Source organism: Patagioenas fasciata, chromosome 13 (genome assembly GCF_037038585.1).
Source record: "Patagioenas fasciata isolate bPatFas1 chromosome 13, bPatFas1.hap1, whole genome shotgun sequence".
Lineage (NCBI taxonomy): Eukaryota > Metazoa > Chordata > Aves > Columbiformes > Columbidae > Patagioenas > Patagioenas fasciata.
The window spans coordinates 24398185-24422761 of NC_092532.1; the positions used below are offsets into that span (position 1 = coordinate 24398185).

General features: G+C 45.1%; 1 protein-coding gene across 6 annotated transcripts in view; it reads left to right on the forward strand.

The window, feature by feature from the left end:
• SLC12A4 (solute carrier family 12 member 4) overlaps positions 1 to 23610 on the forward strand; it is a 48819-nt gene extending 25209 nt beyond the window's left edge. Inside the window, exons 4-26 of one of the 6 annotated variants that reach the window (XR_011741265.1) lie at positions 2432 to 2578; positions 3097 to 3151; positions 3549 to 3679; positions 4124 to 4365; positions 6234 to 6448; positions 7384 to 7548; positions 7640 to 7738; positions 9674 to 9731; positions 11146 to 11320; positions 11699 to 11817; positions 12302 to 12400; positions 12749 to 12868; positions 13621 to 13725; positions 14724 to 14892; positions 15978 to 16173; positions 16823 to 16992; positions 17169 to 17300; positions 17396 to 17503; positions 18216 to 18400; positions 19102 to 19116; positions 21217 to 21350; positions 22443 to 22618; positions 23223 to 23610. Coding sequence is in view for 4 of the 6 variants with exons in the window: in XM_071814400.1 (XP_071670501.1) it covers positions 2432 to 2578; positions 3097 to 3151; positions 3549 to 3679; positions 4124 to 4365; positions 6234 to 6448; positions 7384 to 7548; positions 7640 to 7738; positions 9674 to 9731; positions 11146 to 11320; positions 11699 to 11817; positions 12302 to 12400; positions 12749 to 12868; positions 13621 to 13725; positions 14724 to 14892; positions 15978 to 16173; positions 16823 to 16992; positions 17169 to 17300; positions 17396 to 17503; positions 18216 to 18400; positions 19102 to 19116; positions 21217 to 21350; positions 22443 to 22534 (2931 nt within the window). In the remaining 2 variants the exon portion in view is untranslated. Of the gene's footprint in view, positions 1 to 2431; positions 2579 to 3096; positions 3152 to 3548; positions 3680 to 4123; positions 4366 to 6233; positions 6449 to 7383; positions 7549 to 7639; positions 7739 to 9673; positions 9732 to 11145; positions 11321 to 11698; positions 11818 to 12301; positions 12401 to 12748; positions 12869 to 13620; positions 13726 to 14723; positions 14893 to 15977; positions 16174 to 16822; positions 16993 to 17168; positions 17301 to 17395; positions 17504 to 18215; positions 18401 to 19101; positions 19117 to 21216; positions 21351 to 22442 lie in introns of all 6 variants that reach the window. The other 5 variants (XR_011741266.1, XM_071814400.1, XM_071814402.1 and 2 more) reach the window with 5 other exon arrangements.
• Positions 23611 to 24577: the final 967 nt, after the last annotated feature.

Below are 24577 nucleotides of genomic sequence, written 5' to 3' on the forward strand. Positions count from 1 at the left end.
CCCAGCACAAGAGCAGGTTCTGTTTTTAGTGCCAGCGCTGTCTCGTTGCTGGATGCAGTGACAACAGGCGAGCTGCCGTCCCGGGGTGCCGCTTGCTGGAGCTGGCACCCAGAGACAGCAGCTGGAGCAGGGAGGATGAGCAGCCTCGAGCTGCTGTTCAAAACGTCGAGTGGAGAAAGCAGTCCTTTCCATAAGTGAATATTTAATTCTCTGTCTGAGCAGGTAAGACAGGTCTCTCAGCGAATACGTTTTTGTGACCTAGCACACCACTGCCCACCAAATCATATCCACTCAGGTGGCAAAAAACCCCCAAACTGACAAAAAACCACAGGCGCACAAAAGAAGAGACAAGGCAGTTACGTGCAGGTGAAGTGGCCCGATATCCGAGGGGTAGGGTATCAAAAAAATTAGATCTCTTTTACAGAGTTTAAGCTTAAAGGACTAGAGAATGATGTGCTCCAGCTGGTGGAGATTGGTGTTGTCAGCACCTGCTTTCTACAGTGACAGGATCAAAAGAAACCTGAATGTTTCCACAAGCTCTGGGAAATATATTGCATGACTAGCCCCCTTCTAATCTCTTAGAATAGTTGCTGCAGTTTGTGGAAGATGCAAATAAAGATCAGGATAAGTTCAGAGCAAAACAGCTTAATATAATCATATTACCCTGTTTCAGCATTCCCATTATTTTTGATAATAGCATGCTGTATTAAAAACACATCAGGTAAAATTGACACTACTCCATGTAATAGGGTAGAAATTGGGCTGCTTTTTGTGTGTTCTGAATACCATGTTGTATTAAAGCACTTTGCAATCTCAGTGCTGTAAAAATACCCCCTTCCCATGATGGGAAATGAGACCGGCTGCTGTAGTTCGTGCATCTCTAACCAGGCGGTCCATCGCCCCTTCTCATGATGGGAAATGAGACCGACTGTTGTAGTTCGTGCATCTCTAACCAGAGGGTCCATCGCCCCTTCCCATGGTGGGAAATGAGACCGACTGTTGTAGTTCGTGCATCTCTAACCAGGCGGTCCATCGCCCCTTCCCATGGTGGGAAATGAGACCGACTGTTGTAGTTCGTGCATCTCTAACCAGGCGGTCCATCGCCCCTTCCCATGGTGGGAAATGAGACCGACTGTTGTAGTTCGTGCATCTCTAACCAGGCGGTCCATCGCCCCTTCCCATGGTGGGAAATGAGACGGGCTGTTGTAGTTCGTGCATCTCTAACCAGAGGGTCCGTCGCCCCTTCCCATGGTGGGAAATGAGACCGGCTGTTGTAGTTCGTGCATCTCTAACCAGAGGGTCCATCGCCCCTTCCCATGGTGGGAAATGAGACCGGCTGTTGTAGTTCGTGCATCTCTAACCAGAGGGTCCATCGCCCCTTCCCATGGTGGGAAATGAGACCGGCTGTTGTAGTTCGTGCATCTCTAACCAGGCGGTCCATCGCCCCTTCCCATGGTGGGAAATGAGACGGGCTGTTGTAGTTCGTGCATCTCTAACCAGGCGGTCCATCGCCCCTTCCCATGGTGGGAAATGAGACGGGCTGTTGTAGTTCGTGCATCTCTAACCAGAGGGTCCATCGCCCCTTCCCATGGTGGGAAATGAGACGGGCTGTTGTAGTTCGTGCATCTCTAACCAGAGGGTCCATCGCCCCTTCCCATGATGGGAAATGAGACTGGCTGTTGTAGTTCGTGCATCTCTAACCAGAGGGTCCATCGCCCCTTCCCATGGTGGGAAATGAGACCGACTGTTGTAGTTCGTGCATCTCTAACCAGAGGGTCCATCGCCGCGCTGCTGCCCGTCCTCGCAGCAGCCGCAGGGGCTGTCCTTGCCGGTCGATGTCCCTGGGCCCCGCAGCCAGGCGCTTTGACAGCCCGTCACGCCGGCACAATGGAAATAGTGTCCTTCAGATCGGGTCAATATTCGTGTCGTTGTGTGTCTGCAGCTGATTAGAGTGAACCGAAACATGAGCTGCGTCGCTGAAATTAAGACTGTTTTTGAGATTTTTCTGTCCCTTCTTGGGTGATCAAAAACAGTGTTTTCCAAACTGTCTTTATTTCCTTTGTGCAGCACATGCTGTTTATTTTTTTGTCATTTGGTAGCTAGATAGAACATAATAACCTCCTTATTTCAGGAAGCTCTGTGGTCCTCCAATAAAACCAGTACATGTACATTCTGTTGTTAGTAATTGGTGTTAAATGCTGAGTAGAATTACTTCAAATGTGAAGATGGGACAGGATTTTGTTTGGAAATTCATGGGTTTGGTGTTAGGAGTTTGCTTTGTGTTTTCTGGAAGTCCAGCGCAATGGTGTTTGTGTGTCTACATTATGCTTCCCGAATTTCTACCATTTGAAAAACTGAAGTTGTAGAATGTTTTTGTTATCTGTGCTTTGAATAATTCCAGCTAATGAATGCCAATTAACTTGTTTTTCAGTCACCCAGCATGGGCACCCTGATGGGGGTGTATTTACCATGCATGCAGAATATCTTCGGGGTGATTCTCTTCCTTCGGCTGACTTGGATGGTTGGAATGGCTGGAGTTCTGCAGTCCTTCCTGATTGTTTTACTTTGCTGCTGTTGCGTAAGTATATAACTAAAATAATGCATGTGACATAACCTCTGAAACTACTGAGAAAGTTGAAGAGGCTGCGCTGTAGATGTATGTGTAAAGAAAAACCAGACTAATGCCAAACGCTTCTGCTATGTTTGTAGCCATGAGATTCGTTTTGTTTTCGCCCCTAGTGTTTCTAGACGGGCAACCTGTATGTGGTGTAGGCACGGTCCTGACGACGGTGTTTGTGCAGCAAAGCCGTTTCCTGTGCCGGTGCCGGCCACCCGGCTCCCGCGGGGCTCAGCTCTGCGGGCGGAGGGGCCCCGCGTTCCCCGGGGCCCGGTGAAGCGCTGCTCGTCTCTCGGGCAGAGCTCTCAACAACTTGACAGTTCAGTTCCTGCTGCCCTTGTTTTCCTTCAGATAATGAAGGCAGAATAAATAGGAATATTTTATCCTATATGTAGCGGCAGCTTTGCTCTATCAAGAAATAAGTGATGTTTTACGAAACGTGGTTGACACAATTGCTTGCTTTTCCTTGCTTTTCCCAGACTATGCTGACGACCATATCAATGAGTGCTATTGCCACAAATGGTGTTGTTCCAGGTAAGTGTAGTTAGCAAACTTTTCATTTGTGTGGGTTTTGCGTTTATCTTGTTGCTGTTGTTTTGGGTTTTTTGTGCTGCTGGTTGGTTGGTTTGGTTTGTTTTTTGAAGTTGCTGTAAGCTGTTAATGTGGTTTTATTCCAGAGAAGTTTGTTCAAGCTGGGATACAAAGCCTGAATTGATACTATGAAGAAATGCTAGGTACTAGTTAGGCTAAAGATTAATTCATTTGGTTTTTAGTTACCCCTATGCTAACAAAAAGATACCTCAGTTGAACCCCCTGTGTATCGGAAAGCAGATACACAGTCTATAATTTTGTTGTGTTCTTGTTGTGAATATTTTACAGTTTATAAGAATGAATGAATTGTAATTGTACTCTCACTTTTCTTGTTTCGCAGCTGGTGGCTCCTATTTCATGATATCCAGGTCATTAGGCCCAGAGTTTGGTGGAGCTGTAGGGCTGTGCTTTTACTTGGGAACAACGTTTGCAGGAGCAATGTATATCCTTGGTGCCATTGAGATTCTGTTGGTGAGTAGCACTGGAGTAGTCCTGCTTTTAAGACAAATAGCACGTAGAAAGTGCTGCAGTATTCTTGTCCCATATTCATACACACATTTGCAGGTAGAGACCAGAAGTTCATTTTCTTGGTGTCCAGTTCCGTACCACTAGTGCTTCCCTTTGGAAGCTGCACACTCCACAGGTATCCAGAATGGGAGGTCTCCTGAAAACACAGGTGGAAGTGCGGCTTTATCAGTGATACGCATGTGCCATTGATAGAGTTGCCCCAGTTGTACTGCTGAAATAGCATGGGCTGTCAGCCCTTGCCTTTTCCGATGAACTGAGCATTCGTGGTGAAGGGCAGGTTGCAAATTGGAAATTGATGTACGTTTCTAGCATAGGTACAAGATCACTGCAGTAAACAGGCAGAGTTCTGTTCCTGCGTTCCTTCAGCTTGCTTTCTTCTCGTTTCAGACATATATTGTGCCACAAGCAGCAATTTTTCATCCTTCTGGTGCCCACGATGTGTCCAGTGCTATGCTAAACAACATGAGGGTGTATGGAACTGTATTCCTCATCCTAATGGCAGTGGTGGTCTTTGTAGGCGTGAAATATGTTAACAAATTTGCTTCCCTCTTCTTGGCCTGTGTAGTAATATCCATACTGTCCATTTATGCCGGAGCTATCAAGTCCATCTTTGATCCACCTGAATTTCCGTGAGTAATATTTCTCAATGGGGTGTAACTTTGCCTACAGGTCTGGAAGATGGGGTTCAATGGAAGTTACTTAAAACTTGTGCTTGGTACATTGCCAAAGGTACCTTATTTGTGAATTTAGCTTTTTTAGCTGTACATAGTGACAGTGATAGTCTTCTGCATGCGGAGTTGGTGGAATACGTGTTTCTTACGCTAAAATGAATGCATTATTACGTTCTCCAACTGTTTCTGTAGAATGAAGTCTCGTGGTGAGTACGCAGAGTGGTGGCGGCCGACGTTTCTCTGCCTCCTCTAACGACAATCGCTGTCGCAGCCCGCGGCTGCCGGCTTGGCTCTGGGCAGGGGCTCTTCGGGGCTGCGGTGGCCGTCGTGCTCGGCAGGAAGCAGCTGGGCAGGTCCATTTCTCGCAGGCCAGTCAGACGTGAGGTTTTGCCTTCGTGGCTGGGAAGTGTGGCCGCGTGGTGCAGCTTCCGAGCGGCAGAGCATCTCTGAGGGTGCGGGAGGCGTGCTGGTGGGGCTGTGCCGAGCCTCCCGCGAAACCTGCCCTTGGGCTGCAGGCGGACGGCTCTGCCGCGTGGACAGCCCTGCTCTGCGCACAACGCGCGTGTTCCTTGCTCTGCTGGCAGTTAAACGTGTCGTGTGGTTTTTAAACTTGCAGCAGGAGCAGCAATAACGTGAATACATGTGCTTTACCAGAAATGCAAACAGTATTTCCTGATACTGCTGACAAGAGGTGAATGGAAAGGAAATAGAGGAGTTGAGTCTGCATAATTATTCTCATCTTAAAATGTCATGACCATAACTGAGTACTTGCAACCCTCAAGTGTTCCTTTTAGATATTTAGGGCCCAGTGATTATAATGTTTTACAACAGTGGCAGGTTTACAGCAGTAAAAATAAAGCAGTGTCTCTACATCCCCCTTATTATCTCTTGGATCGATCTTGAATGTTCTCCTTTTCCCCTTGGGCTGTATTGGATTTTCTTCTGCTGAAGTAACCAGATACTGTACTGATTTTTAATTCCGGAGAGGAAGGCCTCTCTGAAGTTACAGTTCACAGGCTTGCAAACCTGACAACAGTGGCCCCGTATCTTCCGTTTTCCTGGCTCTGGTGCTTGATGAGACCTGTGAAAGAATTAAACTTACTAAAATGGAAGAAACAAAACTTGTTTGTTTGTTTTCTGGCATCGAGAAGAGAAGCTTAATGAAAATTTAGTGGCAGGAAGCTGTTATGTTGTGTCATCGTATCTGGTGGAGCCATCTTTGGAGAAGTGGGTTAAAATTGTCAGTACCGAAATAAACCATGTTCGTGGTTAGGGGAAATGCAGCGCGCACTGGGGGATTTTAGCAGTTATGCCTTGTACCTTCTGACAGGAAGAATCATTGCTCCTTGTGATTGAAATGTATGCTCCTGGTTCTTCAGCTACACTGTCGGGGTCACTGGGGTGCTACTGGACAGGAACTGGGGTAATGCAGTTCCAAATCTTCAGCTATTTGAGAGATCTAGCAGTCTGAATGCTCGTATTCTTCAGATCTCTTCCACTCCAGTAGTTCTGTTTAAATGAAAACAAAAATGTTGCCTAATCTTTCCCTTTCATTGTTTAAGGTAAATTTACCAAATTCAATAAATCACACTAGTGTAGCTTTTTATACCTCTCTCAAAATTGTTGGAGAAGTAGCTTTGTACTTCTGACCCTTAAAGGAAACAGAGTCTTTGCCCTGTTACCACCAGCTTTTTCAAGCTGAGACATAACGTGGCAGACCAGAGCCACTTCAGGTTCCCATGGTATGAAAGAAGGATGATGGGGAGGGCTGGATTTCCTCTTCCCGGTACCAGGTAGTAACACTGGTTTTCATGTTTCCCTTCCAGGATTTGCATGTTGGGCAACAGGACTTTGTCAAGAGATCAGTTTGATGTTTGTGCCAAAACCATAGTCAAGGACAACATTACTGTGGCCTCTAAGCTTTGGGAGCTCTTCTGCCACACTAAAAACTTAACCACGGAGAACTGTGATGACTATTTCCTGATGAACAATGTCTCTGAGATAGCAGGAATTCCAGGCGCCGCTAGCGGGATTTTAAAAGGTATGGCAGGTCATTGAGCCATGCTGAGCGGTGAAAAGGGGTTGAACTGTTCCCTGCTGGTTAAGGAAGAGGGACTGAAGAAATGTAATTACAGTGAAGAAAATTATCTTCAGTAAAGAAAACCAAGCCTTACAATCTTGAGAAAGAGTAGATGGCGCTTTTCTCCTGATACAGTACTGGTCTGCTCTAAAAGTGGTTAAATTTGCCTTGTTCGTCTGATAAGTTCAGCAGAAAATCTGCTAACGTGAGCGAGTTGTTTAAAGTTTTTCAGAGCTCTCTGTAGCTCAGACTCTCCATTTCAGACAGGTTAAGATTATATCCTGGAACATAAGTCCTTGTGTAAAAATAGCATACCTGCTGCTGATTGTAATAGAATTGAGAAGTGTTCATGGCTGCACCAGGCTCCAGAGAACAGGTGCTGAGTGCCTCAGGTTCCCGTTTTCACGAAAGCCGGTGGTCTGGTTTCTAGAGTGGACTCAGTGCTTGTTAGCGAAATTAAATGTCACCCATATAATTTTGTAATTCTTACACTGTCTGAATAACAAATCCGTTTATATGTAGAAAGCTGGTCAATATTGTTGCTTTGGTTTCTCTGAGCTATCATGCGTGGGCATGGTCATTCATTAAGGATATTAAATGTATTTCTTGAGGTTAAAATAGGTGTGAAGTTCATGTTACATTTAGTAATACAAAAGGATAAAACGGGCCTAGACTTCTGTAGACTGTTCATACATATTTATTGGTTTTGTTACAGGTTCCCTTGAAGGCATGCAGTACTAATTTTCTTTCATGTAACTTGTATATGCCTTAATTTGTGTTGATCACTGAATTGCATGAATTGCATTTGTAATCTTCAGTTGTAGACCCATTATAATGACAACAGGATTGAACTGAAACATGCTTTTCTTTTCTGTGGTGTGATAATGACATTGAAGACAACTTATGGAGCAATTATTTGGAGAAAGGAGAGATACTGGAGAAAGCACATCACCCATCTGTTGATGTAGCAGGCCAGAAGAACAACCTTCATCTGTATGTGCTTTCAGATATAGCTACTTCATTCATGGTGCTGGTTGGCATCTTCTTCCCTTCAGTGACTGGTGAGAACTCTGGGACAACAGGGACAAGAGGGCGTCCTGGGCCTCTGAGGTTTCTTCTCTCCCTTGATCTTATGTCCAAATGTATTTTCAGGTATCATGGCTGGTTCAAACAGATCAGGGGACCTCAAAGATGCGCAGAAATCCATTCCCGTTGGGACAATTCTTGCTATTGTCACCACATCACTAGTCTGTATCCTTTTAAAATGTTGTGACTCAGATGAATGACCGTGTTACCTGGTTTGTGGAACTGCCTTCAGGTGACTGCAATACCACTGTGAGTATGATTGGTCAGTCAAAAAACCGGAGTCCTTGAGCTGAAAGCGTCAGTTATTATCCTGTTGTTTTCCATCTCCCTTGCTGTGTTGGGTTTTTTGTTTTACTTTGCATGTCTGTTGTTGTTCTTTGCTACACAGTCATCTATAGCTTTTCAGACTGGTGGAATACAGGTACATATGTATTTTTTTCTTAGTGTGCAGTGGATTATGAAGATGAGGGAAGGCTTTAAATGGGAGAGATCATAAATTTCAGTTCCTTAAAAACCAAGCCTTTGAGTGACATTAAGGAGTATATGCTTTCTTGAACGTTTTAGGGCAAGATAAACTGGAGTTGGGGAACAGCTAATCTAATTTCTAAGTGTGATGGCTTTGCTTTTTCTGGGGGTGGGGCAGGGAAGGTTCGTGTGTGAAGGCATAAAGACAGCTGCTCGCTGGTACCGATGAATTTATATGGTTATTTTGAAGTCAGTGAGACGAGATGATCTTACATCAGTTTACAGGGCTTTCCCCCACCCTTTGATTTTTAGCGCAGTCGTCTGACTTAATGCTGCTCCACGGTTGTCCGGCGCGGGGAAGCGTCACGAGCGCCGAGCCCGGTCGCGAGCTCCTCGTAGCTGTGAGTGACTCGCTGCTTCCTGCCTGTTCCCTCTGGGCCCGGGGTGCTGACCTTTCGGAACACGAGGGTGTTCCTCATACCACATTTCTGGGTGCTGAGTGTGTGTTCAGAGGAACGACCTTTGTCCCAGTTGAAGTTGTCAAGTTTTGTATGTGCTTAAACTCTCCAGGGCTTAGGACCACAGGAGCTTTGCTCAGGAAAGACCACCTTAATCTCTCCTGATAGAGAAAAGATGAAGCCAAGCTCTTTCAGCTTCCTCTAGATGATGGTGTCTTAAACTATGATTTGTCAACATAGGAGGTTAAAAAGAAAGGCAAAAAGCAATTAATATGAGGAAGGACTTCCAAAATGATTTGTAAGAGCGTTCTGGAAAAGTCTCACTCGAAGGGCAGCTGGCCAGGATGGCGACTCCTGGGAATTCTGCTGTTGGGACCCTGCTTTTGCCACGGCTGCGAGTCGGGGTCCCAGCTCCTTGGGAGTGCAGCCTTCTCCAGATGTGTCTTTGGGAACCGTCCCTGTACCAAGGAGTCTGCGTTTCCTGGGAATTTAACAAATGTTAACCCAGGTCACAGACATACCCCCCAGCGCGGGTGTTCAAATATTTGCAGATCCAAACTCACTTTGTAGTGGGTGACTTCGTGTGTAGACGTTAACGCGCCACCCAGTGGAAGGCTTGCACCCTCATCTTTTAGGAGTGATCACTGCTGGTTACTCTTTGTATTTTACAGCTGCATTTCGGGGGTAGAGTTCAGGATTTAACCATTCGTATAAACCTAAAGCACAGGATCAAAAACTTTACTGCAAGGCTGGATCAAAAAAACCTGAAGTATTTTGTACTCCCCGGTGCAGTAACATTACAGTTTAATAAGAAACCAAATATTCAAGTAATTTTATAAGTAAACCTCAATTTAATTTGCTAGTATAGAACAGAAACTGATATTGAAAGATCGTTCTTTTCTCTCTTCTTGTCTCTGGAGATATCTCCTTTATCATAATATTTTAATCTTTTTAAAAATTGAAACTTAGAATAGTAACTTTATCATTTAGTATTAGAAGGTATACGTGAGCAGCGAGACATTAATTTACGCAGCAGCTTTGCCCGGTGCCTGTGCAGATGCTGCAGTGCAGGTGCTGGACAACAGGCGCTCGTTGAACGCTCCACAGCGCTTCTACAGTTGTGTTCATCTGCCATGTCTGAACAAATGTTGCTTCCTTAGCACACCCTGTACTCCAGACTTCAGCTGTGTATTGTTATTTGGAGCCTGCATAGAAGGTGTAGTCCTGAGAGACAAGTAAGTGTTACTGTTCCAGCGCTCTCTTCTGCAGGGAAGTTGTGTTCTTTCCATCTCATGCTGGCCCCCTCCCCCGCTTATTGTTGGTTTTTTAAAATTCTACTTCTGGGCACCTTTGAGCCGTGTTTGAATGTAAACCTTCAACAACGTTTTGAGACTCTTCTTGTGTTCGATTCGATACAGATTTTCCATGCTGTGTCTTAGTTCCTTCCTCCACCCTGCCCAGAGCTGTTTTGCCGTGTGTCACCCTGCCCTTTTCGTTTTCCAGGGCACTCATTCAAAGACCAGATCCCTAGCAGTACATCACAGATTTCAAACTTCTCTCTTCCCTAGACAACCAAGATACAAAATGACAACAGTGAGCTGTTGTTTTTCTTTTGTTCTTCTCCAGATGAACCTTGATTTTTATTTTTTTTTTGCTCATTCGTTGTCCTGTTTTTGTTAATTACCGAGTTTGGCAAAATCGCTCTTTGCGAACTGCTCTCTGGGTTCGCTGCCGTCCGCGGTGCGGCTGCTGCTTTTTGTACAAGCAGGGTGACGCCAGCGGACGAGCCCAGCAGCCAGAGGATTTCAGCCTGCGGTGCCTTAGCAGAGCTTGCGAAGCTGCTCCTTCTTGTGCTCGCGGACCACGGTCCGCCAGGCCAGGAGCTGGGATGACGTGCTCCCCGACACGTGCCGGACAGGACAGGCCGATAACACACATCTCGATCTGCATACGCTGTGTTCACAGCTGGTGTTCATAGGATGAAGTATTTCCTCATAGCATTTACGATTATTTTCTTGCATAGAAGCCGAACTGAGAAATGCAACCAGATATCTGTAATTGGATGAAGTTGGGTGTTTGGTTATCTCTGCCCTGGGATTATTAGTTATCAGGCATTTCTGTCTATAAACCAAATAACAGTGTTCCCAGTACTAGAGTCTACAAGTGCTTTTTGGACAGCTTCCCTCACATTGATGGACCCTTTCCAGGGCATAAGCAATGAAGTGCTTGTGAGTATAATTGTCTGAGAAAAAAACCCACAACCAGACCAACCAACCAACCAAACCCTCGAGTCCATTGTAGGGAGGTCTGATACTGGATTGTGTTGGGGCTTTTAAACAGTAAACTTAAGTTCTTGCTAAGAACTGCATCTTTCTAGGTGAAAATGGAAAATAATGTTGTGATAATAATGTAAATCTTATGATACATAAGCAGAAGAAAGTTTTTGAATTGTTGAAATCAGGTTGCAGACGCTTCCTATCTGCGTATCAAAGGTAACTCGGGTTGCTTACTACTTTTTATCTCTCCCACTAAAGAATATATGTAATGCTTAATAATATTTAAACGATGTCTTAAAACGGACCCAAAAGAACAAACGCGAGTGTGAAAGCACTGCTCCGAATGCGAACGTGTGGGTGTCCCTCTCCGCAGGTACGGCGACGCGGTGAACAAGAACCTGGTGGTGGGCACCCTGTCGTGGCCCTCGCCGTGGGTCATTGTGGTGGGCTCCTTCTTCTCGACGTGCGGGGCCGGGCTGCAGAGCCTCACCGGGGCGCCGCGGCTGCTGCAGGCCATAGCCAAGGACAACATCATTCCTTTCCTCTGGGTGCGTCCGGGCGTGCGCGGTGACCGACCCGCCGCGTGACGCTGAGCTCTGCGAAATGGAATTGGTTTGCCCTAGTTTGCCCAGCGCTCTAGTGAAGTCAATATCTTTTATTTTAATGCTTTATTTTCTTTTGTTAGAAACTAGGAATAACTTTAAAGGGGTTTGAATAGACGTATATGATAATTTTATGAAGAAGTCTAACATTTAAGTCAGTGAAGCACAGAAAGCCGTTAGAATAATTTGACTCCTTGCTCTATAGAAAAAAGTATGTAAGAAAATAACTATTGTTTTTTAAAATGTGTTTTTTGTTTGTTTTTTTTTTTCATTATAACCTTATGAAGTATTTGGAAGATACACTTAATATTCCTGTTTCTTCAGATTTTTGGTCATGGAAAAGCGAATGGTGAACCAACGTGGGCTCTTCTGTTAACAGCACTGATTGCCGAGCTGGGAATCCTTATTGCTTCCCTTGACATGGTGGCCCCAATTCTCTCCATGTAAGAAACAGGGTGGCTGCTGTTAAAAAACAAAAAAGGGTGGGAGGGGCCAGCTGGGAAAGACTGACAGTCTAATGAGTTTTGTTAATTGGATGGCCTTCTAGAACCATATCTTAAATGAGTGAAGAGGATTATTGGAGCCTGAGTTCCACTTCTGTTATTTCTATGAATTATCTGATGTGAGGCTCTACCTGTAAGTCTGTTTCTAGTCTGGAATATGGTGCGGATAAACATGTTTTTACTATGGCTAGATTGTTACTTAGGGAAATGATATTGTTATCCCAGAATTAATACAGATCTAACTTGATTCAATTAAAAGACTGTTTTAACTACTTTATACTGGTAGTCGAGCTGATAAAAATCAGAGGAATGGTCACACGTGACAGGGCAGCCATGTTTTGACTGTAAATCATGAATGTGATTATAATACATGCCAGGATCTCCGTGTGTGCTGAAGGGCTTTTCAGTTCCGTTTGCTTTGCAGGTTTTTCCTGATGTGTTACCTCTTTGTTAATCTCGCGTGTGCCGTGCAGACGCTCCTCAGAACTCCCAACTGGCGGCCCCGATTCAAATACTATCACTGGTGAGCCGGAGAGCGCCCGGCGCCTGGGCCGTGCGCTGCGGGCCGGGGTCTGGAGGAGCTCCCTCCAGGGGGTCCTGGGCACCTCTCTTTCCTCTGGACATCAGGCCTAGGCAAGAGTACTTGGATGTAACATTTGTTGTGCATGAGACCCAGATATTTAATGGCGTGAGAGTTTCATTCCAACAACAGGATGCTAAAACTGTTCGGATTAGGGAGGTTCACGGGAAGCTTTACTTTCACTGTCAGGTCAGAATAGACAACTTAAAGAAAAAAGATCAAGAGAATAATTGACTTGTTTTTCAGCTTTTCTACCCCGCTATTCACTAATATATTTTCTTTTTGTCTTAGGGCCCTCTCATTTTTAGGCATGAGTATTTGCCTGGCACTGATGTTCATCTCGTCTTGGTACTACGCGTTGGTAGCTATGCTTATCGCAGGCATGATTTACAAGTACATTGAATACCAAGGGTAAGTATTCACCAGACAGGAAAAGGCAGGAAGGAGATTGGGTCTAGTTTTGACGAATTATCTCTGGACTTCACATTTGGAGAAGGCACTGTGCAGAGATATGACTTACAGGGTTTCCCTTATTTTTTCCATTGTTTTGCTGTGTCAGTGCTACACAAAAGCCCCTGAAGTGCTTTGTTGTTAAGCCTCTAAAGGTGTTTGGTGACACTTGGGAGTGGCAGGAGGCAGAAACCCGGTTGGGATCTGCCCTTCTGCTGTCTCCACACGTAATTACTTCAGGGCCAGAACACCTGAGGGCAGCCATCTTATTCCAATGTACCTGGTGCGAAAGTCTGTCTAGAACAGTGCTTGAAAAGCTGAATCTGCAGCTTAGGTTGCCTGAGATGGTTAATATCTGATGGAGTCAGGATGTAGTAAGGCCGTGTAACTTAATTTTTAGCAAAATGGGTCCTGAAATGCCTGTTTGTGCTTGGGAAGCATTCTCTGTAGTGAAGCATTGGTTACAAATTAAACACAGAATGTGTTGTGGTACCACTCTGTTATATATTTGACTAAAACATTTGCATTTCTCTCATGCGATACGTGTAAGTACTGCAGACGTACATGTACAAATGATAAATGTACATGCAGTGCATGCTATGGATCACGTTGTAAACTCCTTATAAGGGAGTGCTATCTCTGCAGTGTGACTGTGAGTGTGCAGCTAGGTGTTCGTGACACCACACGTTGGCTGAACTGTGTGCTCTCCACAGTGCGGAGAAGGAGTGGGGCGATGGCATCCGGGGCCTTTCGCTCAGCGCAGCGCGGTACGCGCTACTGAGGCTGGAGGAGGGGCCTCCGCACACCAAGAACTGGAGGTACGCGCCTTGAGCTAACGAAGCGCAGTCACGGTTATCTGCATACCCATGGAATTAAACTGGGCTTCAAACAAGAAGCTTTTGGGCTGTGTGAATGAATTTAAATGCCCAGAATACTGAAGGGAAAAAAAAAGCGCTGAGTCTGTGGTAAGCTGCCCTGTCCCTGCCCAAGCCCTCCCGTGCAGGCCCCGCACGGGCAGGACTTCTGCGTCCTTTGGGTCTTTAATTGACCGCTGAAGGTGGTGAGTTCGGGAGTGGAACCTGGGGGAGCAGTGGAGGTCCCAGGACAGAGGTCCCGAAGCCCATGGTAATTTGCACTGGGGGCACAAAGCAGTCGCTGCTGCCATTCTGGGACTGAAAACTGGAACAGTGGAAAGCATTTCACCCTCTGGCTTTGTGTGCTAAAGGCAGATTAAGAGCTCTCAGTTATGCATTGCATAGCTCTTGGGCTCTGGACAAGAGGACCAAGAATCTACCAAAGAGGAGAATTTTATACATCTTTGGACACTTGCTCAGCCATAGCTTAAGAGAGAAAATAACTTAATATGCAGCAATACCTGAAGGGAAGGGAAGGAAAGCAGGTAGGATGTGTGTTTAGATGAAAATACTCGTTTCCCAGCTGCTTGGCACAGGTTTGCAGATAGGTCTGGAAGGCCAGCCTTACGGGGTGAACGGCATGCTCCAAGAGTACTCACAGAGCCGTGAAAATCAATCAAATAAATAAAACACTAATGCAAGCCTCTTAAACTAAGTACATGAACGGGTTTTGTTTGTCAAAACAGTGCAGCAGAAGAATTCCCTCAGTGCTTCAAATCTGCTTTTAATCAAGAGAAATAAAATATTAATTAAAACCCCTCTAAAGTGTGAGAAAGAGAAAGAATGTGCTGTATCAGAGTTCATATTCAAGCACAATTAAAGTGATGAGAGAGGCAGTTTTTGCAGAAGTGTTTTTGTTAAAGCCTTAGTAAAAAATGCATTCCCTTTTTGATTTTTTCCAGGCCTCAGTTGCTGGTGCTTCTGAAACTTGATGAAGATTTGCATGTGAAATACCCTAGATTGTTAACATTTGCATCTCAGCTGAAAGCTGGCAAAGGTTTGACTATCATAGGATCAGTGATCCAAGGGAATTTCTTGGAAACTTACGGAGAAGCCCAGGCTGCTGAACAGGTCAGTGCCTTAGACAAATTCCTGAAGTAGAACGGGGCGAGTGGGCAAATAACTGAAAAGTTTCGTAGTCACGCGTGGTCAGAAGCGCGTCAGTGAGGCTCCTGGGAACACAGAGCCAGCTGAGCAGGGGTGGCTCGGTAAAGGGCTTGTGAACGTTTCAGCTGCAGGGTGGCTTTGGGAATGTGATGAGGTAGCGGTTGCAAGTTGTGTGGACAGCCCCGCTGCAGAAAACCGTCTTCGTTTTTAAGAAATAATTACCAGGATGTTTATGTATGCTGAGTAATGGAGGGAAGAGGACTACTTAGTTTTCTGAGCAGCATACCAAGAAACATTTCAATAACTGACAGTTACTATAAATGTGGCAAATCTTATGTGTCTTTTGGTGTGGTGATAAATTTATTACAAAAAGCATTGAAAGATGGTCCTGAAACTTTGTTAAGAAATCATTTAATCTTCCTCACTGTGTAAACACGACATCATAGCCCTGTTCACATCCGTGTAGTATCAGCACATCACTGTTTTCATCCCTAGAGGCTTTTTATACAGGAAAGCTGTTACAAAGGGAAAATGAATTCATGGGCCTGCGTGTTGATCATGCTTGGTTGGTTTTTAAACAAATAAAGGACGTGGAATTCTTGAAAGGTGGGGGGAGTTGGTGTTTATGTTTGTAAACTGCATGCAATAACAGAGCATGTTACATAGAACTCTGCAACTGGAAATCTGAGTGAAGTTATTAACCTTGGGTTTAAAAAGGTGAGTGTTTTAGGACTAGAAAATGGAAAGTTCGATAGTAACACAGATATCAGTAACTGCTGCTGTGAATAAGAGATTGTAGCACAAGCACAAAAGCCCTTATCTTAATCTGTTAGAAATAATTCTGTTTGGAAAGGAACTATGTGTGTTTTAAACAAGTATTATTCGCAATCAGTGGGTATTTTCCGTCTTACTAAGGGAAGTGGATGAGCAGAACTTTGCTTTGGAATGTGTTGCGGATGTGTGAACCGGGAATTTACGCTGTAATCACACGACAGAGAAGCAGTTAAAGTTGCTCTTGTTTGTGAGGTTTCTCCTTGTCTGTCTTGCAGACGATTAAGAATATGATGGACATTGAGAAGGTGAAAGGATTTTGTCAAGTAGTTGTAGCTAATAAAGTTCGAGAAGGAATTGCCCACTTGATCCAGTCCTGTGGGCTCGGTGGCATGAAACATAACACTGTGGTTTTGGGATGGCCCTACGGCTGGAGGCAAAGCGAAGACCCAAGGTCCTGGAAGACATTTATAGGTGAGCTTTGAAGGTTCTGCGTGGTCAAACAGATGTTTGTTCCACACATGGTGCATACAGGGGGTTTTAACAGAATCCTTGTGAAATTGGTTTGGGTTTTTAGTCTGTTTTTTTCTAGTATTGATTGTGAAGTAGATAAATTCTCACAAAAAATGCCCTCTGTTTGAAATATCACTTGTTGTATATGAAAAACTTATGAAAGATCTTCAAAGATCAATTTAGCAGCTAATATTCCTCTGTCTAATGGATGCTTAGAAAAGTTATAGACTTGAGAGATACTGTTTTTATGGCAAACTGTAAGCGGTTTGCTAGATAGTCTGTCTTTTCACTGGCCGTGACCTACCTGTCTCCTTTCACTGTTGGAGCTAACGCTCTGCTCTGTCCCTCTCCTTCCCCTATGGTCCAGTTAATGTGGTCAAGTTAGAACAGAGCAGATGCTTTCTCCTCATACTTGGCTTTGGAGACTGACGCTTTTATTTGAAACATGAAATAGTGCTCGTGTTCCTGTTCATCTGCTTTATCCCAGCTCTGTCATTGTGTCTGACCTGTCTATACAAGCGTTGCTGTACATACTTTAAAAAAAAAAAATGAACAAATAGATGGCTGTCGCACAATTGGAAGTAACCGTGTGCTCTTCCCCTTGGGGCAGGTACCGTTCGCTGCACAACTGCAGCCCACCTGGCTCTGCTGGTTCCCAAAAACGTGTCTTTCTACCCCAGCAACCATGAGCGTTACAATGAAGGCAACATTGACGTCTGGTGGATTGTGCACGACGGAGGCATGTTGATGTTGCTTCCCTTTCTCCTCAAACAGCACAAAGTAAGGAGCTAGCAAAAGAGTGTTTGTCCCCCAGCTTCTGTGTCCACTAGTTCAAAGAAACGAGGTCCAGTAGCAGAGCCTGTATTGATAAACACGGGTGGATATATCGATAAGTTTCTATTTCAGAGAGCAAAATGTATTGGTTCAAACACTGAGAGTTTGCTTTCCCTCACCAGGTTTGGAGGAAGTGCAAAATGAGGATTTTTACTGTAGCTCAGATGGACGATAACAGCATCCAGATGAAGAAGGACTTGGCTACTTTCCTCTACCAGCTCCGAATAGAGGCAGAGGTAGAAGTGGTAGAAATGGTAAGGGATTTGAGCCCGATCTTCGCTTTATGCTGCAAGCGGTGGTGTTTGGTTATAACTTGATTACAAGCACAGTATTTTTCTTACTTCTGCAGCACAATAGTGATATTTCAGCGTATACTTACGAGAGAACTCTTATGATGGAGCAGAGATCTCAGATGCTGAGGCAGATGAGGCTGACAAAAACAGAGAGGGAAAGGGAGGTATGTCATTTGTGGTTGATTATTATGGGCTGCTGAGGTGGATGACACATAGTGCCTTCCCGGTGACGTTTTATATAGCTGCTGCTTGAATTTAACTCCTGTGTTCTAAGGATTTAAGGAAATACTTTCAGTGTGGCTTTTTTGTTTCCCAGAATTTCCTGTAGTCATTGAATAGCCTCCCTGTCCTTGCAAAAGCATGTTAGAAATTATTTGGTTTGGGAAAAAAAAACAGTGGCACATATGCTGTAGAAACGATTTTTGTGTTCCCATTTGCAATATAAATGATACTCAGTGACTTAAGGATGTAAGTCTCATCCCATTCTTGACCTTGTTTTTCCTTTATATGGGATGTCTGGCGTTTGTCGCAATTTATCCTGTTTTCCTACGGAAGATTTGGTTCCATTTTGGGCTGTTACGATGTGTAGCTCTGAAGGGTGCAGATGATCTAATTTTTCAGCATGTGTTTGTCCAGTTTATTTCTGTTGTCAGTCTGGAGTCAGACTCGTCTGTTGTTTCAGACCATGTCATGATGTGAGAGACTCTTTTTAAAGTCAATTTGGTATGTAAGGTTATTGGCTAGGGCTGTCCTAAATGCTGTATTGACTGTACAAAATAAGGACACAGTGGAGCAAACACTCTGACATTGCTTAAACAGAGCCAGAGAAGCTAAACTAAAGTCCCTGAGTTCACCGTGTTGTTCGGTGCCCTCCAGGCGCAGCTGGTGAAGGACAGACATTCAATAGCACGTCTGGAGAGCCTCTACTCAGATGAGGAAGATGAGACCGACACAGTTCCTGAGAACATCCAGATGACCTGGACCAAGGAGAAATGCGACGCTGAGAAGCGGAACCGAGGCAGCGCTGTGGGAAGCTTTAGAGATCTCATCAGCATTAAGCCGTGAGTCTTGTCAGAGTCAACAGCTTGCGCCTCCTGAAACCAGATGTGCTGTGGTTTTGTCTTTTGTCTCCTGATCCTCGGTTTAGACTTGTGCAGTGAACACTGAGAGCTGCCTACTGAAAAGAGGGCGCTCAGCCTCCTGAGAAAACTCAAACCAATTAAATGTGCCACACATCCTGCAATATTTTGCTTGGTATAGGCAAATTCTAAGTTGGAGCTGTTAAATCCTATTAGAATTTTCCTCCTGTCTCCCAAATATCTCAACAAAACACACAATGAAAACCCAGACTGATAATTTCACTGATCTAATGTGTAGCGGGGATGTTTAACGCGGCAAGGAAGAAGCTGTGGAGATGGTGATGAATGACTGTGGATAGAATATTTGTCTGATAAAACCCTCTAAGACAGACTGACACGTACTGACTGCCTTAGTATTACCAGATGTGTGCACCTTGAATAGCTACAAGTAAAGGTGTGTTTGTGGCTTTGTGGTCTCCTGTGACCTCTGATGTCCTACATCTTACATGAAGAGTTCACTCGCTCAGCTTGGCATACTTGGCAAAGTTCTAGATTTTTCTTCCTAATAAACCCGCAAGAATTCAAATCTGGCGTAGGATGAATCATACATAGTTTATATACTGTAGAAATTCTGCTGAATTTGGTGTTAACTTCCTGTACTTTTTCTTCTTCCATGCTTTCAGAGAGTGGGGAAACTTGTAAGTTTGTTATTTAACTAAGAAGTACATTAAGATGGTTGAGAGGGAAGGCTTCATTATCTCAACTAAAAGCAGAAAAGCTATATGTAATTATGGAAGAAGAGAAAAGGAGTTAGTTGAGCAGTCTTAGCAAAGTTTTTAAAGGGAGCTGGACCAGCCGCTTAAGCTCAGTATCATTAATGGCACGTGACAAACACAAGAGCTGCGCTTACAAGAACTAAGTCACGCTAGAAAACACTTACAGGTCTGGACCTATATTCTTCAGCAAAGTATGACACAAGCCGTGGGAAACGTGGCTCATTTAGAGAAGCTCCCGTTCCACATCGCTGTTATGATGTTATCTCTGACAGTTTCTGGACACTAAGCAGTCTTGCAGCCTGCACGTTCAAATCACTGGGGAGATGCGAATTTCAGATGTCACTTTAGTTGAGAACTAAAGGTTTGGTATTCCCTACTTTTCCAAGACTATACATAGGTAATAACCGTATATTGTTTCTGGCGCTAGTTTCTTCTTTCCTGTAAGCATAATCTGGCCTCTGTGTTGTCCCTGGCTCTCTGAAGCTGACATGGTGAAGACGGGATGTCCTTTCACTAAATTAAATAGGAACATGAAATAACAGAGAGGTAATTCCAAGTGTGTAAATCGTGTTGTTAGTATAATAAACATTATTCTTACCATTGCATCTTCTATTTTCTGCATATGGAACATATTTCTTTGCAAACCTAAGTATTTAGAAGAGCAGTGAGGTTACTGAAGAATTTCACTCAAAACATGTTAAAACTGAATTAACAAAACTGCAGATTCATATTCGATTTGTTTCTACTAGTACTTGTTTTTAATTTATTAAAATGAAGAAAAAAAGCTGCAAATATATTCTCCCTTTGAGTCTATTTCTGTACTGTTTTTCCTTTTACATCACCGAAGTAATGGTTGATTTCCTGTAGGAAGGAAACATTCCCTGGCTCAAACTCCCCAAAGGACAATTTCCAGTTCTGTTACTGCATGAATTGATATCACTTTGTGATGATATATTCTGAATAATTAATCCTGTTACCTCTCCTAGCCTGGATTCTTAAGGAGCAGAGGCTTATGAGATCATGCTGCATCTATTACCTTTTCTCCCATAACTTTCAAACCAAGTGGCTGCTCAAATTTAAAAGCATGATTGAGATTTTAAAGTTACTTGGGTTGTAAGTTTCTCTTGCAAATAGCCAGGCAGAGAGGCCAGTCAGCTTCCGCAGAAGGAAAGGTTAAATTCCTTATGGTGCGGCAGAAGAGCGCCAGGACAGGTGCGCCTGCAGCCGCACACGGCTAGGAAAGCAGCCTTTCTCTGGAGACGTCGACTGCTGTTCGGCGCCAGCTGCGAGCGCGCTCTGGGCAGCGTGGGCTGAGCGCCGTGGTGCCCGTCCGACGCGGTGCTGAGCGCGCTCTGGGCAGCGTGGGCTGAGCGCCGTGGTGCCCGTCCGACGCGGTGCTGAGCGCGCTCTGGGCAGCGTGGGCTGAGCGCCGTGGTGCCCGTCCGACGCGGTGCTGAGCGCGCTCTGGGCAGCGTGGGCTGAGCGCCGTGGTGCCCGTCCGACGCGGTGCTGAGCGCGCTCTGGGCAGCGTGGGCTGAGCGCCGTGGTGCCCGTCCGACGCGGTGCTGAGCGCGCTCTGGGCAGCGTGGGCTGAGCGCCGTGGTGCCCGTCCGACGCGGTGCTGAGCGCGCTGAGGTGCGCGGTCTGTGCCGCTGCGGGAGCAGGGGGATCTGGCGAGGGCTGCCGAAAGGGAGGGCTCTGCAGGCGCACACCTGCAGTCAGAGCAAACACATTTTAGCTTCTTGTGCAAGACAATAAATCATCTTTATAAAATGTGCTTCTTAAAGAGTGTATTTGTGAACTGGAGAGTTTGACTCCAGGGATCTTAAAACCGATGGACCAGCAGTACCTGAAAAGCTCTGTGAAATCTCTTTTGTATCTTCCTCATTAAGTTTGAAAAATTTTACTGTGTGTTGAGCTGAAATTTAGCAGGGCATTCAGGAGATTTAAGGTGGGGTTTTTAACGGTTCAGTTTTCAGAGGTGTGTTTCTAACGGTGCGTCTCAATGTGCTTCTTCCGCAGGAACCAGTCCAACGTTCGAAGAATGCACACAGCAGTGAAGCTAAATGAAGTTATTGTAAATAGATCCCATGATGCCAGACTTGTTCTTCTTAACATGCCTGGTCCTCCAAAGAACACTGATGGTGACGAAAACTGTATCCTTGCAGGCGAGGCCTGGTGGACGGAGCAGATCTTCCTCCTGTGCTCCTGAGTTGACTTTGCCACAAATGCTGTCAGGCTGTAGCGTGACAAAGTGCCCACTGAGTGGAGGGTACTGGCTTGTGGCTGTAATTTAAGAGTAATTTCTTAACGTGTAAGTTGCCTCTGGTCACTCTGGGAGCCTTGTAGCTTTATAATCAGTCTTGTCTAAATTCTCGCTTGATTTTATTTATTTATTAAACTTTTTAATTCTCAATAGCAGATGTGTAAGAAGCCATTCCCAGCGGCCAGTGCCCGGGGCAGGGCAAGGTCTGAACTGGAGCGAGCAGCAGTCCCGAAGGAGAGGGTGCATCTTGGGCGTAGCTGCTGTCCCAGCACTGGGGGGCTTGGCTCCGAGCGCAGGGCTCTGCTGGGGTGGGCATTCAGACCCCCGGCGTTCAGGCACTTGGAGGAACAGCCGCCCCGAGGCGCGGAGCGAGGCAGAGCTGCGGGCTGTGCTCTGGTGAGGCTGTTGGCACGCGGTCTGGGTCCGCAGCTGCTCTTCCGTCTTGGTTTGTACCATTAAATTACCAAGCTTTTCACTGGCCTGTGCCAGACAATGTCTGTTACAAGTCACAGACCAAAAGATTATTTTCTCCTGAATCTAGGTAGTAGAAGTAGTAACGTCCGTTTCACAACGTTCTGCAGGCTGAAGAAAGGATAAAAACAGTCCTCTCGGCACAAGGGGCTCTTGACCACAGCTACTAGAGCTCAGGGGAGATTGTAAACTTGGGATTATGGGTGCAGATGCGGAATTCTTCCACCCTTCCCTGGGGAGACTGAGCCAGTTGTGGCTGGAAAACACTCGGTGTGCGTGGAGGGGGTGGGAGGGAGCGTGGCTGTCGCCCGTGCCACCGGCGCCACTGACGCCTTCATTTTGGAGCTGGCTGAAAGTGGCTCTGTCTGGTGTGGGGCAGCCCCATGTCTCATCTCACTGGGGATGCTTCTGCAGCCTCCTGGTTCCCAAAACCATGCTGCGTAAACCCAGTACAGAGGTTAATCACCGTGTAGTTTGGTTTCGATATTTGTCCTTAACTTTACCAAAACAGACATGGAGTTTCTCGAAGTCTTGACTGAGGGTCTGGAGAGAGTATTACTTGTTAGAGGAGGTGGCCGAGAAGTCATCACGATTTACTCCTGATTTAGTACAAGCTTCTAACGCTGGTCTACATTTACCTTCTTGGCGATAACAGACATTCCACTTTAAAATGGAGAAGAAAAAAAGGTTTTTTGCCTCACTTTCTCCTCATCCACTCCTATTCGTTGTCTTTCCATTTGCAACGTACATATCTTTGGGATTGCAGTGTTGTTACATCATCCAATTAGCAACATAAGTTAATTGTGAAGCTGCCACATTATTCAGTTTCTGCTTTGGTACCCCAGCATTTGTGCATGTAATCTTAACACTAAGCCTGTTTTTAGTTGGCACTGCGGTGTGCAGGATTTTTAGTAACTGTATGTAAAGTTAGGACGTGAAAGCCAGTTACTGTAAAAAGATTTAAAAAGCTTTTTATATTAGGTTTGGGGAATAGAATTACATTATATAGCAGCTAGTTTCTGCTGAAGTTCAGCTATAAAGCATTTTCTAAGAGTACACTAAAATTGTGAGAGAAACTGAAAAAGCTTTGTTTTTCTGGGTTTATTTCCAGAACTAAACTCTCAGTATTGGATAAGAATTTATACTTTTAATACATTTATTGATAGAGATTTAAATAAATTATGTTGATATAGTTGAAATTATGTATGTAGCTTGCTACGAATTGTGTTGCTTCTGAGACTTGAGGTTCTGTGAGGCCAGATCCCTATTTATTTTTGTATTTATTTGTCAGAAATATTGGATACGCAGATGCAGACTGTTCAGGATAACAGAGATCTCACAATAAATTTTGAATCATCAGTGGACTGAAGGACCAGTTCTGTGCAGTTCTTCCATGCTTTACATTTCTTGCAGAGCATCCACCAAAGTACATTGAGCAAGCTGGAGTCCCGCGTGTAGAGCCAGGTGCTATGCTGCGCGCACAGCCACGGGATTGCGCTTGCACAAGTACAGGGGACCTGCTGCTTCGTTGTATGCTTTATGCGCTTAGAGGAAAAAGAAGAAAAGAAGACCTGTGTTAACCAATAAGCCTCTGGAGATTTTATCGAGCCCGTTGAATTGTACTTATGTACAGAACATTCGTATTTTTTCAATAAAACGTTGCACACACTTTGAACCTATTCTGTGTTCCGTGTGCGGTGGTGAATTACGTAGGAGAACTGCTCCTGTCCTTCCTGCGCGGAGCTGTCGTGGTCAGACTTCAGCGCATCGGCGTCGGAGGGTCCGCCGTGGGTGGTGGAGGGGCCGGTGTCCCCAAACGGTGCGCGTCTGGCACCGAGGAGGTGCCGCTCGCTCTCTGGAGCAGCCTGGTGGGGTGAAGGCTCCTGGGTGCGGGTTGCGGTCCTGCGCGAACGCCGGGTGCAGCTCTGCACCGCTGGGCTGCGGAACACGCACCAGTGGAACCCCCGCGACCCCGGCTGGCTGGGAAAGCAGCGATCCTGAACCAGCAACCAGGTAACACCATCACATCTGTCAGACCGAACTCTGAGGAGTTATCCAGGTCTTCATCTTGAATAACATTATAAAAACCTGCTTGTTGTAAGAGTTTAATAGTTAAAAGCTTGAGTTCGTTCTCTCTGTGAAGTAGGACATACCTGACTGGAGCAGGTGGACGAGAGCCAGGGAACAGCTCCAGGGAGTGCTCTCAAGTGGGCAGTTCTTTATTTAACAAGTGTCTTTGCTCTTTTGGTTTTCAAAACCAACATTCATTTCACTCACATTTCAAAAACAATGGAAAGCTTGGTTATTTGTGAACAGTGTGCTATTTGCAGATAGATCATTTTTACGACTTCGGAGGACCGAATAGCAGTACGCAGGTGTTCAGCAATCGTGACAGCTAACACCTATTTGCAAGCATTCTTTCATAGGAGAAATAAAAAAAGTTCATGAAAACTTTATTCCTCAAACTTTTGTAGGTCTGACTTTGAGACATTAACTTTACCAGATGTAAACTTTAAATAAAAACATGCTGAGAAATATATACACTTATTTGTTATTAAATTTTAGGCATTTGGATGACGTAACTCCACCGCACAAAAGGATTTCTGTGCCATCTATTACTTGACTCAAGTAAGCTGTTTGTGGCTT